This window comes from Lolium perenne, chromosome 6, assembly GCF_019359855.2.
Source record: "Lolium perenne isolate Kyuss_39 chromosome 6, Kyuss_2.0, whole genome shotgun sequence".
Lineage (NCBI taxonomy): Eukaryota > Viridiplantae > Streptophyta > Magnoliopsida > Poales > Poaceae > Lolium > Lolium perenne.
In genome coordinates this window covers 126,938,875-126,953,720 of record NC_067249.2, presented here as the reverse complement: position 1 = coordinate 126,953,720, position 14,846 = coordinate 126,938,875, and the positions used below count along the sequence as shown (strand labels likewise).

Here is a 14,846-nt window from a genome sequence, read left to right as displayed (position 1 = left end):
CTGATGATACCCAAGATGATCCTACCTTTTGTCCCCTCCTTGTCCGTCAGTTTCACTGCACTGTCTTCTTCCATGATGATGAAGACCGCACCCTCACCTGGATGACCGGCAAGACAAAGTACTCATGCTCCTACTCTCAGTTCCGTGCAGCCATGGGTTGTGGTGATGACAGTAATCCAGGGTACAAGATTCATTCACGGTCCAGGCTTACTAGGGGTGACATCTCTTTCTGCTATCCTGCGAACCCTACGCCTGGACCTCCCACTATCTCTGGGATGTACTACTCCTATTTGGTACTTGCCAAGCTGTTCCGTGAGAACCTCATCAGCAAGTCTGGAGACCACAGTGAAGTCCGGAACTATCACCTCAACTTGATGTACTATTGCCATCCTGACAGGGTGAGGAAGATTGATGGCTGTGATCTTATCTACTGTGAGCTGAAGAGAGCAATTATGGATCGCATGACTCCTAACTACGCCCAGTATGTTCAGCGGCTCATCAACTACATTGTTCCCGCTCCTCGGAACGCTATTGGTGAGAAAGTCATCATGGATCCATTCAGGTTCCCCATTCAGGAGGCCACTCGTTCAGACGTTCCCTCCATGACGACCACCACTGAGCACCGCTCCAAGGCACACCATGATCATGATGCTAGCTCCAGTCACTCTCGGCGCTCCCAGCATGGGGCCGCTCGATTCTTCACATGCATGTTCCAAATGTGCAAGAACAACAATGATGTTGCCCATCAGACCCTTACTATGACCCAGGAGACACGGAGGCGCCAGAATGAATTCATGGCCTCAAGGAACCACCCTGTTCCTCCTCCTGGACCTGAGATGGAGCCTGTGATAGCACCTCAGTAGGAGATGCCTCTTCTTACCGATGAGATGCTCCAGAACTTCGACTTCTCCGTGTACGCTCATGGCGCTCTTCCTACTAGGCCTGCTCGTGCTTCCACTCCTACTGCTGGTGATGCTGATGATGATGCTGATGATGATGCGGGTGATGATAATGCGGGTGATGATGACGCACGCGAGAGCTCCTCCTCGCTTGGTTTTGGGCACTACTGATGGGTGCGATAGCATCTCTCCTCTTTTCTTCGCATTTTTGGTGTTCCGATGCCAAAGGGGGAGAAGAGAGTAGAGTCTAGACCACGGGGTTCTTTGATGTCACAAGCCATGGGAGTTGCTTTATTTGGATTTTATATGGCTTGTGCTTGTTTACTTTGAGTTTTTCAAGAACCATTTGCTATTTCCAATAATTCGTGTATGGATGTGTATGGACGACTATTATGTGTGCTACTCTATGTTAGGATGATTATGTGTGCTATGCTTATATATCTTGATATGCACATCTCCATACCATGCTTGTTTCCTAAAGATATTAGGGGAGCTTCTCATGGTTCACAAATGGTGTACTTTGCATTCAAACGCAAATTCTGCAAGTGCACACATTATGGGGGAGCTTTCGTAATATCTTATATGGAATCAAGGTTTAGAGCTTATCATAATATCTATTTGTGACTCTAGCTCGGTTTGTCATCGTATACCAAAAAGGGGGAGATTGTAAGGGTATTTCACCCTTATCCATTATTTTGGTAACGATGACACCGTGCTAAAGTATTTGGCCTAATATGTTTATAAGTACAATCTCAGGTATTAGGCAATGAGGCGTAAATGGTGTATCAAAGGAACAAGAAGGCTAAAGGTGACCCCCCATTTCAACAACAATCAAAAAGGGGTTACAGGAGAAATCCGGTCACCTGCCCGGTCCAAGCAGGGACAACCGACTTTGTCGGCGTGGTGGCCGGTCAGCCGGGCGGCAGCCGGGCTCCAAAGGAGGAGCCGGCAGATCCGGTTTGCGCCGGTCAGCAAGGCTCTCGGCCGGCGGGTCCGGTGCTCCGTCCGGTCCACCGGCGGCAGCCGGCGCCAACCGCCGCCAGCGGAGGAGCTCCGGGACCAGCAAAAGGCGTCCGGTCCAGCCCCGATCGAGGCCAGGCCTCACCACCAGGGCTGTCGGTCTGTGGCCCGATCGACCCGGGTTTGTCGAGGAAAAGCTGAGGTGGCAAGTGGCAACGGCCATATTTCGAAGAACACTATAAATAGCCCTTCTCCTACCTCTAGACAGTTAGGCACTACACTACAAGCTGTTCTTGAGCCCTCTCTCTCTTACTCCATTGCTAGAAACACCAAAAGCCTCAGATCTCCCTCCTCCTCCACCCAAACTCAAATCCCTCCGGGGAATCATTAGAGGAGGACCCGATCTACCGTTCTACCAAGCCAAATCTCATTCCCCCTTGTATTCATTGAGAAGCTTGCTTCCTAGGGTTTCTTGGAAACCCTAGGTAGGCAAGAGGAGTCCGGAAGCATCCGGGCTGTGGATTTGCTCCGGGCAAGATTGTGAAGGTTTGGAGGCTACCTCAAAGTCTACCACAAGTGAGTGAGCTATTCCTTCGTGGGATAGGCTCCGGAGAATAGGGTGAGCCTTCGTGGCGCGGGGAATCCTTCGTGGGACCTCCACTCCTCCAAACGTGACGTACCTTGTTGCAAAGCAAGGGAACACGGGAATACATCATCGTCTCCGCGTGCTATCGGTTATCTCTAACCGAACTCCTTACTTGTGATTTAAGCACTTTTGTGAGAGCCTTCGTGCTCGAGTTAGTTGTATCCTCATATAGGTTGCTTCACCTAGTTTGCATTAGGCTCATCTTTATATTCCGCAAAGCCTAATATTGCAAAGAAAAAATTAAAATTTGTAGAAACCTATTCACCCCCCCTCTAGGTTTACCATCTCTATACTTTCAGTGTTCGGCGTCCCCGGTGCGTCCCCTGTGGGACGGGGACGGCCTCGGGGCGCCAGACACCGTATCGGGGCGCGCCGGACAAAAATGGGCTTTGGGGGACGTGACTGGAACACATTTTCTGTCCGGCGCGCCCCAAATCCCTTTGGGGTACGCTTTGGGGGACGCGACTGGAGATGCTCTTAGCAAAAGTAAAATTTTGATCCTTCTGCCCAATATATGTCAAATTATTTGAAGATATTTGAAAACTTCCTAGACTGCTCCAAGAATTATTTTATCTATCATTGTTAATCTATGTGCATGGTACAGAACATATCTGAAAACATGTATCATAAAATTTACTAGTATAAATTTAAAACATTGTTCCACCATGGTTTTAATGTACACATTTGCGTTCTCCGGTATAGGTTTATCTATGATTTGCTAGAGATGCACTAATTACATTTTTTAAAAGTTTTTTAAATGGGGAGGTGGTGTTTTGGTTCATATATGCATATGAAATGATTATTGAAACTACATAAAAAACATTTTAATAAAAAATGTTAAAAAACTGAATTAACATATTGCTTGTACATCCGATCATTTTACGTTCGTACACAAGTTTCTATAAAAGATAAGATTTATGTGCCCATGTAAAATACACAAAAAGAATGTCAGGTGAATTGTTAGAGCATCAATTCTTATTTTTTAGCATGGGACAAAAAAAACTTTTTTCCTGAGAACTTATGTACGAAAATAGAATGTCTAGATATGCATACGAAATTTTATTACTTCCTCTGTCAATAAGAAAAAGGTCGAAGGTTTATCCAAATTCTAATGTATCTATACACTAAAAAGCGCCTAGATACATCCGAATTTAGACGAGGCCAACTTATTATGAACAAATATAGTACATAATTTAAAATATTTTAAGATATATTTCCACGCAATAAGAATTGGATTCAACAACCTCGTTAAGAGCATCTCCACTCGAAATCCCATACAAGATCCAGCGTATGCTCGTATTGGGGGACACCATCGATTTTTTATTATAGGTTATGGACCCAGTCATAGCCTCCATTTTAGTTTTTTTATGGTCTCGTGGAACACGTGGCTTGTTTTCGTTGGACGTGGTGTTAGACGACACCCCGGGTTGCCTCGCTATAAACTAGGGTTAGCTTGGGGATGTTTTATCTCTCAGGTGTCCCTATTTTACATTTTGAATCCTTTCAAGAACGAGTGAAGATACTAAGAGCATCTCCACTCGTTGGCCCTCCCCACGCCCAAATCCGGCGAAATTTTCGTCCGGATTGGAGGAAGATTTGGCGTGGGGAGGACTAGTTTCCCAGCCGCGTGCCCAGGCGAAGACAACGGTGCGAGTTTGAAAAACGGAAACTTGATAAACTTCGGCTAAATTCGGCGAATATAGACTAAATTTAATGATATTTAGACTAAAACGGGGGGAGTTCATACATAGAGGCCGATATTCAAATGCTAATTCTAAAACACGGCGCTCTACATGCCCAAACGGCGGTAGAACACCGTGTAGTCGTCGCCGCCGTCGTCGGAGCCGTCGTCCTCGACCTTCGGCGCCCTCGGCGGCGCGGCCTGGCGGCTGCTGCCCTGGCCGGCGTCTCCCCACCCCGGGGATGGCTTGTACCATTCGTCGTCCGAGGACTCAAGGTCGACGACGGGGACAACGACGCCGGATGGAGGCGTCGCGAGGACGGCGGTAGCGCGCGGCGTGCGTCGGCGGCGGTTGGAGCGGCGCGGGAGGCGCGGACGGCGAGTCGGCGTGCGGCGGCCAGGTCCAGCGGCCGCCGCTGCTGCTCCTCCTCCTCGCGCTCCCAGTCTTGCACGGACCACGGAAGGCGGCGTCCTCGGGGAGGCGTTGTCGGCGGGCACCAGGTCGTTGAGCGACACGGCGATAGCCTCCGCCACGGTGGCGTCCTCCGCGCGCTCGCCTCCTCCTCGGCGAGCTTTGTTTGCGGCGGCGGCCGCGGTGTCCTCCTTTTCGGCGCCTTCCTCTTCCGCCCTGGCTGGGAGGGTTGGTCGCGGATGACGAGGCGCCGCTGCTGCGCCCTCTGGTCGGCGGCGGAGACGGCGGCTCTTTCTTGACGCGCACCGGCGTCGAAGGCGGCGTGCGCCTCCTCCTCTTCACCGGCGCGAAGGATGACCTCGGCGCCGATCCGGAAGACGACGAACTGGCGGCAGCCATGCGCCGTGGCTGCCGAGACGTTTCCCGGCGGCGGCTCGCCGATGCCCTCGATGGAGGGGCATCGTGAGCACCGGGTAGTTTCCGCCCTCGATGTGCGCGAGGACGTTCGCCGGCGTCCTTTCGGCGCGCTCCACCAACGTCGGCGGCCCGCGGCGTTGTTGCGCGCGGAGCGGAGGCGGCGGGCCGTCGTAGGAGGCGAGCTCCGCTCCCACGCCGCAGAAGTACGAGTTCCACGCCGTGTAGTTGTCGGGGTGGTGACGTGGCTCGGCGCGTTCCTCGTCCGTCAAGGTCATCCGTGCCTCCTCGATGGCGACGTCGAGGCGTGGCCCCGAGGCGGCGGCGGGATTGGTACGCCGCCGGCACTAAGCCGCCACCCGCCGCCGGGAGGCCTCGTGTCCGGCGGGCGAGGGTACCCCGCACAGTGGAGGAGGTGCCCCCTCCACGCGTGGAGCGACCGGCGGGAAGCCGTTGTTGGGCTGCGCCGTCGTCGTCGTAGAACGCCATCGGGAGAGTAGAGGAAGAGTGGAGCACGGGGGTGCGCCTCGCGGCGGCGGACCGGCGTATATAGGCGCGGGCGCGCGGGTGATTAATGACGCGTGGAATGCGACGCGTCGCGGCGGGCGGCCGGCGGCGGCCTTTAGTGCGCGCGGAAGACGATGCGTGCGCGGAAGACGGCGACATTAACTCGCCGCGTGGCCGGCGAATGCGGACCGGCGGCGAGGCTTTACGACGGCGCGCGGAAGACGATGCGATGAGGACGACGATCGGTTTCTCTCGCCGACAAGTTGGGGCCACCGAGACGCGGGAAGTTTCCTCGGTGTTTCCGCGCTTTCCTTTCGTCCGGACTCCCGAGCGCTCCCGGGGGCCGGGGATGGCGTGGGATCGCCGGATGAATTTAGGCCCAAATCCGGACAAAAACGAGAGCAGAGGGCCGCGGCCGAGTGCGAATGCCGTCCGGATGGAAAAAACGCTCGCCGGGGGCCTCGTCGGGGAGACGAGTGGAGATGCTCTAACACCCACGGTGTGTAGCCAAAAGTAGTTCTATATACTTTTTGGCTTTTGGAACTAGTTCCATACATTATAGTGTAGTTTCAAAACCAGAAAAATAGGAAACCAGAGTAAGTAGATGCTCCGTTGCTAAATTTAACTTGTGGTATTTAGAACTAGTTTCCTACGCTGTGAAGGTAATTTCATATTAGCTTTCTATGTTGTTTTAGCATGGTGGCGAGACCCGGACGATACTCACCTTATAAATAGTTGGAACCACTATGTTGTGATTTGTGAAGCTCTTGCTATATTTCAAACTAAATTCACCATTGCGTGAAATTTGTCAATGACAACATTGTGGGTGCCGGTGACCACTTATCGACAGATTTGGCACCACCACATGCCAGTAGCCCCTGCAATGTGGCTTCGCGCCACGCGTCCGACAGGGACAGTGACAGCGCTACCTCCTTCTGCAAATACACTGTTCCGAGTTTTACGATCCGTACTGTAATTCTTACCCCGTGGCAGCCAGAAATCGAAAAATCTAGCGGACTGCACAGAAGTGAGACTGTGGGAGGTCTCTGCGCAGTGATGCTGCTGCACTCCGTAGAAGCCGAGCATCGTGTGCGGCATCACGCATTGCCGGCTAGCAACGTTGCAAATATCTCGTTGCCGTTGCCGACGCCGACGCCGGCGAGTGCGGCTTGCCGGCACAGACGCCGCACCCGATGGCGAAGAATCAAAACGCATCGAGATGCCAGTATAGTAGTAATGAATCTGTAAACAGGATGAAGTCACGCACTTTTATTTCCTTCTAATCGATCGATACAGCGCCGAAGAAACATCATCAACGCCTCAACGGCCTCGATGCGGCTACAGGGACACACACACAAAGCTCGTTTACAACGTCGGATCACGGTCGACGATCCGGCAAGCGACACTAATTGGCAGGCATCACTTGATGAGGCTGGTGACGGCCGTGCAGATGATCGCCATCTGGACGGAGTCGGCGCCCTGCTTCGCCAGCGGCGACGGGACGACGCCGGCGCGGGCGAAGGCGTCGCCGCACCGGCGCGCGAGCGACGCCGCCTCCAGCGCCTTCTCCTTCCCGGCCGCGTAGTCGCGCCGGTCGATGCCGTCGTAGGCCTCCGCGAACGCGGACCCCATCCGGTCGTACAGCGCCTCGCACCGCTCCAGCGGGCCGCGCGCCGCCTGCTTGCCACCGGCCGCCGGGACCGGCGCCTTGCCGGCGAGCATGGCCTTGATGTCGTAGAGGCCGTTGCTGGCGACGAGGACGCCCACGTCGGCGGCCACCTTGGCCAGGCCCCACGTGTCGGCGTCGGGGCTGTCGTGGTGCTGGCTCAGCTTGGACACGCAGAAGCCGTAGTCCACGCGCCGGTCGGCCTCCGCCGCCGCCCTGCACGTCGTCTCCGGGGTCGCGTCCACGCCGCCCGGCGCCACCACGGCGGCGATGGCGGCCGCGGCCACGAGAATGCGAGCCCAGGATGGCCGCATCGCCATTGCTGGTTGCTAGCTCTGCTTCGCAAGATCCAAGTGGGTTTCGTTTCGTTTCCTACAGCAGCTGCTCGCCGACTGGCTCCTACTGGCTACTGGCCACTGGTGGCGATATATGGTGGCGCTGGATTCTCTTGCTCCATCACCATTTTACAGGTGGACGGTGCTCACTTGCTCGGAGCTGGCCGCTGGGACAAGATTGGTATGGACAGCCCTGCGTGTACACGTGTACAACTTTTTTTTTGAAGACAAAGACGTGTAGTACTTATGTCGGCCCGCTCTGTAATTTTCGGGCCAATTTGCGGGCCGCCGTCAGCAAGGACTATGGGCCTACATTGCTCAGCCGCTAGCCCTAAACCTCAGGCTAGCCCAAACTGCTACTGCAGCAGTCTCTTCCTCTGGCTGCGACTTGTGGAGAGTGGAGACTGGAGGAGTCCGAGCGAAGCGGAAGCGATCGGCTGTCGCCTCTCATCCCCGACCTCAGTCCAAAGGTCCAGCTTTCAAGATCTAGGTTTGCGCCCGCACTCCTCACCTACCCCCTTGTATTCTTTTCGAGAACTCAATTCTCGATCTTCCCTGCTTCTTCTTGATCCGGACGCGGCGCAAGGCGCGCTTTTTTGCAGGATTTTTTTGGGGGCCTGATTTGACGGCGTCGCTGCGGGGTTCCATTTCTCTCTGCCTTCCAGCTGTGAGATTCTTTTTTCCTTCCCATCCTCGCTCGTTTCGCATGCTGGATTAAACCCTAGGTAGGTACGGCTAGAACCCTAGTTTTGTTTTTCGATTCTTGGCTTTCCACAATTTCAGCGACCCTCCCATGTTTCTTGGAGGCGCTTTCTTTGCAAATTACAAGCGATTTCGGTTGATTAGAACTTGATTTCTTGCATTTGCGCCCTTTCTTGCCCTGTCTGCTAGGCCCTGAAAGTGATTTCTGAAGCAGGTCGTAACTTGGACCAGAGTATATCTTACCAGGTTGAAGGCTTTGCTGAATCCTCTGGTTCATCCACCTCAAGGTAAATTTGCAATCTCTTAGCAGCTGCCTTCCGAATTAGTAGATATTAACCTGTCTCTTTGAGTATTCACCTGCGTGATTGTGGTTAGAACAGTAAGTATGCACGGTTGCACAGTTTGTGTTCCCGCACTTCTTCGTTTTTTTTTCTTCTCTTGTATGTTTTGCGCCAGTTGTACTGCTGCAGCGTTGTGGTCATTTACTAGTGATTTGTTCAGAGCTGAGACACTATCCAGTTCGGGTGATGTTCCAAGTGATACATGGAAATCTGTTGTAGTGTTTCTTGACCTCTTCAGTGGAAACATCAATGTAAGGATGGTGTTTAGTTAGTACTTTTAGGTGCACCTATCTTGATCTTATATATACATTAAATAACTGCTGTTTCATTTTGTGAGGTTCAATTCGAACAATGAATTATTTCTATAAAAAGAGCTAGTATTTGATGTTAGGGCCAGCTTTGCTTTGCAGTTTCTGTTTGTGGACTGCCGTCACATACTTAGGTATCTGGATGCAGTAAGGGGTACTGAGGAAATGTGAGTACAGCTCAGCTTGAACGCAGTGTCAAGCTTGTTTCTTTTCTTCCCCATTAGAGCCTTCTTATGTCTTTTCAGTGTCCTCAGAATTTTCATAGTCAGCTTCTTAAGGGCTAGACTTGAACATGAAATGGTTCTTGATGATGTATGCTTTTATCAGATTTAGTTGCATGCTTTTTCTCAAGCTTATTTCTGCCATTCAATTCTGAATTTTTCTAGTGGTTAATTTTAATGATTGAAATGATCGCAATAAGAGGGCAGTTTTGCAAGCAGAAGTGTCCGCGTTAGCTCCGATTCCTTGACAAAAATCCAGTTGACAATACTAAATCTTTAAATTTACTACAAGTAAACTTCGAATTTGACCAGTGTCATGGAAATGTTGATTGCAGTGTTTGGAATACATCCAGGTTGAGATTGTACACTTGTACTTTATCACCTTGAAAATTCATTATGCATTTATTAATGCTTGGTTCTTGCTTTATTCATCTCTTTTTACGCAATTGTGACAGTATATTTCTTATGGAATCATATAATTCTTATTGCAGATGTCATTGCATATTGGAGGGCTTTCTTCAGCTGTGCATGAACAAGATCTTCAACATGTTTTCCAGAAGTTTGGACCCTGCACTGTGAGGAGGATGAAAGATAGATATGGATTTGCAGTGTTTGATTCTAGTGGTGACGCAGCTCGAGCCTTGCGGCAACTGCATAGGGCATTTGTTTGTGGAAGACGCATAACTGTTAATTGGTCAAAACATCAGCCCAATCATTCTCGCAGTTTCAGGAGGAGTTCAAGACAGATTGGGTCATCTAATGGAAGGGCGTCCAGAGATGGTGTGGATAATTTGAGGTTAAGGGAGCCTGCAGATCAGAAGAATGACTCTACAAGTCATGGTATTAGTCTTAACCCTGTCGATGGAGTAGAAGAGAAGAATAACCATATGAGTCATGATAAGAGCCATAACCCTGATGATATAGTAGAAAAGGATTCTGATGAAATTGCTGAGGGCATGAAGGAAGCTGGAGAAAGTATTGGTGAAGATCCAGTTGAGATGAAGATGGATGATGGAGGTACTAGTGATGCTAGAGAAACTAATGGTGAAGATCCAGTTGAGATGAAGATGGATGATGGAGGTACTAGTGGTGCTAATGCAATTCAACATGATAGATGGGGCGAGACTGGAATAGGAAATCATGGTGGGGATGATGATGATTTTGACCGTTTTGAACCTTATCATGGCTACAGAAAGCGAGAAGAGAAGAAAAAGATTGTTAAAGCAGATCACAGACGGAATTCTGAGAAGTGGCAAAAGCACCCTGCTGAGCGCTTTGACCAGAACCATGGTAAATCAAGAGCTTTTCCAACCTGCTACAAAACACTGGGAGATGGATTCAGTTTGAGAGAAAGAGAGGAGCTGAGGCTAAGAAAATTCAGGTATCCCTCAACGAGACGACCAGAATCTCATGTCGACCCAATGACTCGAGCACATCATAGAGTTCAAGATTTCAGGAAACCATTTTCTGATAGGACTGGGAGAGCGCCCAAGTTGAGTGATGTGCCTAGATTGGACAGAACACATATACCTCAGAGTGAAAACATGGCAGAAGCCCCCAAGGAAGCGCATAATGGAAGCAAGTTGAAAAGATCTCGTGAGCCATCTCTCTCTTCTGAAAGGAATTCCTCGTACTCAAGATCTAGATCTCCCAGTCCTCGTTCAAGAGCACAATCCCCATCTCATTCTGCACATTCTAGTTCTAAATCATCTCAGCCAACTCAGCCTGGAGGTTTAAAACAGGGGCCGAGATCAAATTTCAGCCATCATGGTCCGTTATCAGTTTCTGTTTCACCAAAATGCGACTCTCCGCCTGCTGCAGGGAATAAAGACAGTGGTGTTCTGGTGAACTCTCCTCTGGAGAGCGATTTAGATATCAAGGCAAGATCTGAACTCAGACATATGGATGATTGCAAGCAAGAAGCTGAAGGGTCAAGATTAAACTGTGAGGTTCCAGTTGTTTCATCCAAGTTGGATGCCCAAAGCAATGGAGATGTGCCTGTACCTGGTGTGGATGTTAAGGTCTCAGGTCATGCAGAGACCAACTTGCACAAGGACATGGTTGATGATATTGTTGGCGATGCATTGCTAGGTGAGACAACCAACCCTGTGGACACTTTACCAGTGAAGTCAAACATGGAGCATGTGGTGAAAAAGGGGAGGATCATTTCCTTGAAGCTAACAACTAGTGAAGTTGTCTCAGCTCTAAAGCATTATAGAGTGGAAGCACGTGAGGTAGTCTTGTCGAATCAAACTGTGGAGAACTACTTTGGTGCCGCGCGCCTGTGGCCATGGGAAATTATTTACTACCGGCGGTGCAAGAAAGGTCCGATTTCCACGGAGAACTATGGTAAACGGCTTGAGCAGAACAAAGAGTTTGGTATCGTCGATCAGTATGTCAGAAGCAGCAGTGGCTGGTGGGAGCGCCACTAAGGGTTGCAGCCCATCTGTTACCCAAAACTCGCGAATATGCATTTTGAGGATGACTAGGTTGGTGCCCCAGTTATGCTATAGTATCATCCGGCTCTCCTTTATTTTGAATCTTGGTGATCCATGGATGTTACTGGGTAGGGTAGAAGTAGAAAGTAAAGAGGTGGTTCCATCGTAGGCTTATGTTAGGTAAAAAACATATCATGGCATAGTTGCTGGGTACTACCAAAATATGATGTATGCTAACGCTATGCATCGCCTTGAGCTTCCATCATGTCACACAGTGATTACTGGGCATTCAGGTATGCACTTTCCATCTCATGTCCCCTTTTGAGTTGCAATGGTAACAAGGGTTTGTTCCAGTGTGTGTGCGTGTACTTGGGTGGTGAACAGACATGTAAGCTGTTACTTTTGTGGTTCTAGTCTTGTAGGACTACTCAACTAGTACAGTATTATGAAGTTGCACTTTCAATGTTATGCCTGGGTGAAATTATTCAATCTCGTGGCTTGTTTTTTTTTTTTGAACAACAATCTCGTGGCTTGTTGTTTCTATGAATTCAGCCCTTTGCTCTGAATCTGTTCAGTGTTCTACTCATGGTTTTACTGCGTTTTGGTTTTTTGTTTTACCTCTGCAGAGGCTCAACTCTGCAACACCCAAATTGGTGTTTTTTTGCACACCGTGCAGTCACCCTGTCATTCTGGTCCTCTGTTGCGAACGATCTGGTAATCGTCGTATATCTTGCTGATTCCTCTATGTGGTTTCTCTGATCATGTTGTGTTCCATAGGGGTATATGTAAACGCTGTTGCCGGTAACGGTAATTGTTAGCAAAGTGACGCAATCACATCGTGTTTGGTAGATATTGAAACGCAGGTTTCTGACGCCGCGATTTTCGCTTCCCCTTTGCACCGACGAGAGTCCCCGGCTAGGGGATTCTCATTCCGGCTGCAAGTTGCGGTGGCGCGTTCTGACGCCCGGTGGTTGCACGCGTGAGCTCGGCTTCCGCCGTCGTGGACAGTAGTACTATCTAATGTATCCACCGTCGTGCCAAAGTTGACCAAGGCAGCAGCACCATTAAGGCCACCGCGTCGCGGCGCACGTATTCAGATCAGACCTAATGTTAAGGCCAAGGAGTGACGGAGGGGTTTTAATTGCTATTCATTGCGCTGCGTCATGGCGCCATCTTCTTCTTCTCCCCCTACTGCTTCAGATCATTATTAAACAGTCAGTGCATATTTTAGTCTAATCTCAAGTCTCGTCATGATCGGTGTTAATTAGTGAACGCTCGCAAGTACCCATCCATCCACTGTCCTCTCCCCTGTATTACTTGTTCACTTTTCTGGTTGTCTTGGAAGAAGACGACCCAAGAACAACAAGAGGAGAATAAGGTACAGAGAAAGCAAAGACGTCGTACTAGCTATGCATGCCATGGGAGATGATATTATGCGGTATTTTCTCCAGTGTATCCGTGATGTGAAAACGTTGCACTGACATATCATGGTTACACTGGAGAACGAAGCACAGGAATTACTACTTAACACTGCGAGTCGCTACTAAAAACTGAGATCAAACTGCTGGGACCGGCCTAGGATCATCTTGTGATCGCTCCACTTGTTCTCCCTGGTGATCTTGAAATCTTCTTGCTGCTGTGCTGCGTGGTTGCCCATTCGCGAGCAACCGATCACGCCCGGCTCTTCTTTGCGTCCATCATTCATTCCTTCCTATTCCTCCTGCCACGGCGGTTGCGATTGTTGCTCTCATCGTCCTCGTTACCGTTGCCGTTGCCGCTGCCGCTGCCGCCGTGCAGGAAGTCGAGGATGACGGGGCTGCGGCACTTGGGGCACCGCGGGTCGGCCTCCGCGAGCATGACGTAGATGAAGCAGCGCGGGCAGGCCGCCAGCACCATGGACGTCGCCTCGGGACTGTCCGACCACTGCAAAGCGCCGCCACCGCCGTGCTGCTCGCTCTCCGACGACACGCACGAGCTCGGCGACGACTCCTCGTCCGCCGGCGCCGCCAGAATCCTCCTCGACGCTGATGACGAGTCGCCGCGCGCCGGCAGAGACAGGTTCAGCTTCAGGTCCAGGCGCCGTGCCCCCCTCCCGCCGTTGGCTCGGCTCATCTTCTTCCTGGCGGTCGCTGTCGGTCAGGTACCTGCATATCCATGATCAGCATAAGAGAACAGAGTCAGCCACGCCCTTCTTGAAGCTGGTTCGCTCGAGCTATAGGTAGATTAAGAGAGACTAGAGAGAAGGTTTTACCGTACGTTGTCTTTGAATTTCCCTGTGATGATTTACAAGCTCGAAAAGTGAGGATGCTTCCTTTGTGCTGATGTGGTGGGGGAAGAAGAAGAGGTTTGCAAGTATTTATAGGGGAAATGACATACGGAGAGAGGGAGGTCAATTGGTTTTCTTAAATGCACGCTACTCCTACACAGACTCTCTCTCTCTTGGAGTGCCACGGTTGTTTATTGCACGCATTCATGCTTCTGTTTTATAGATTCGATAGATGGTGGTGGCATGACAGAGGCACAGATCCGTGGTACTTTAGGCTCGACTACTTATTAGCAGAAGCTGCTCTGCTTAGTGGAAGGGAAGGGAAGAGTACGAAAAGAGACAGAGACGATCAAGTGACTTTGGAGCCCTATGGCCTGTGGTTAATTAGTACTCTTCCGAAACTTGGCAGGCTAGTAATAAAATCAGGCTATATGATGAAATCAGGCTCTCGATCGCCTCTACCGAAACTTGAATGGTGCCCATCAATGTTCTGTTCAACGAGGCCATGAATGGGGAATTTATGGGGCAAACAGTGTGGCTCGATCGCCTCCAAATTGAAGCATCAAAGTAAATGGGCATGAATGATCGATAAGGGCGCCCTGTTATTTCAACGGATGGGATGGGCTCTCTTCAATTGGAACACTGCACCGCAGTAGATGTGCTATCGGCCATGGATCGGATGCTTGCGGTGCATTTCTAGGCCCTTTAAATGGCGGGGCAGGGGCTGCTGTGTGCTATCGTAGCTGTACGCTCGATTCTTCTTCTGGTACAGCTACATGTACGTACCTCTACGTACTGCCTCCGTCCGTCCACGACACAATACTCATTTCCTGGCTACGGCAATATCTTCTCCCATTTCTTTTTTTTATTGATCATATGCAAAGTACCAAGTACAAACATGATCGATGCCGCGCTGAGATCCACAATGGAGCATTACCCAACGATCATGTGCATCATCGCCTAGGCTTGAAGTATGCTTTTAAATCTGCCAAAAAAGACGCAGATGGCAAGTATTATGTACTAGTATCTTTGTGCCATATAATTGCTCAT

The 14,846-nt window shown here is 50.5% G+C and overlaps 3 protein-coding genes across 14 annotated transcripts; 1 reads left to right on the top strand and 2 right to left on the bottom strand.

Moving 5' to 3' along the window:
• Nucleotides 1-6,770: 6,770 nt before the first annotated feature.
• LOC127334593 (pectinesterase inhibitor 8) lies at nucleotides 6,771-7,601 on the bottom strand. The gene has a single exon (XM_051361085.2). It carries the CDS (start codon nucleotides 7,503-7,505, stop codon nucleotides 6,939-6,941), a length of 567 nt encoding a protein of 188 aa, XP_051217045.1. The 5' UTR covers nucleotides 7,506-7,601; the 3' UTR covers nucleotides 6,771-6,938.
• A 269-nt stretch (nucleotides 7,602-7,870) lies between these two features.
• On the top strand, nucleotides 7,871-12,019 carry LOC127334594 (uncharacterized). 11 transcript variants are annotated; one of them, XM_051361093.2, is made up of 4 exons: nucleotides 7,871-8,010; nucleotides 8,123-8,187; nucleotides 8,469-8,509; nucleotides 9,584-12,019. In XM_051361093.2, the coding sequence occupies exon 4, from the start codon at nucleotides 9,584-9,586 to the stop codon at nucleotides 11,522-11,524; it is 1,941 nt and encodes a 646-aa protein (XP_051217053.1). In that variant the 5' UTR covers nucleotides 7,871-8,010; nucleotides 8,123-8,187; nucleotides 8,469-8,509; the 3' UTR covers nucleotides 11,525-12,019. The 11 variants fall into 11 exon arrangements, with proteins under 11 accessions (XP_051217053.1, XP_051217048.1, XP_051217047.1 ...); XM_051361088.2 differs by having other exon boundaries at nucleotides 8,437-8,509; XM_051361087.2 differs by having other exon boundaries at nucleotides 8,123-8,245; nucleotides 8,437-8,509.
• Nucleotides 12,020-12,931: 912 nt separating this feature from the next.
• On the bottom strand, nucleotides 12,932-13,951 carry LOC127334596 (uncharacterized). 2 transcript variants are annotated; one of them, XM_051361095.2, is made up of 2 exons: nucleotides 13,782-13,951; nucleotides 12,932-13,674 (listed from the first exon to the last, which is right to left on the bottom strand). In XM_051361095.2, exon 2 carries the CDS (start codon nucleotides 13,640-13,642, stop codon nucleotides 13,232-13,234), a length of 411 nt encoding a protein of 136 aa, XP_051217055.1. In that variant the 5' UTR covers nucleotides 13,643-13,674; nucleotides 13,782-13,951; the 3' UTR covers nucleotides 12,932-13,231. The 2 variants fall into 2 exon arrangements, with proteins under 2 accessions (XP_051217055.1, XP_051217057.1); XM_051361097.2 differs by having other exon boundaries at nucleotides 13,787-13,951.
• Nucleotides 13,952-14,846: the final 895 nt, after the last annotated feature.

Bases quoted from the DNA above. Each gene is read 5' to 3' on its own strand.
- LOC127334593 (XM_051361085.2), bottom strand. From the start codon at position 7,505: ATGGCGATGCGGCCATCCTGGGCTCGCATTCTCGTGGCCGCGGCCGCC.
- LOC127334594 (XM_051361086.1), top strand. From the start codon at position 8,665: ATGTTTTGCGCCAGTTGTACTGCTGCAGCGTTGTGGTCATTTACTAGT. The intron at 8,815-9,583 runs GTAAGGATGGTG...TTCTTATTGCAG, and splicing joins TCTTCAGTGGAAACATCAAT to ATGTCATTGCATATTGGAGG.
- LOC127334596 (XM_051361095.2), bottom strand. From the start codon at position 13,642: ATGAGCCGAGCCAACGGCGGGAGGGGGGCACGGCGCCTGGACCTGAAG.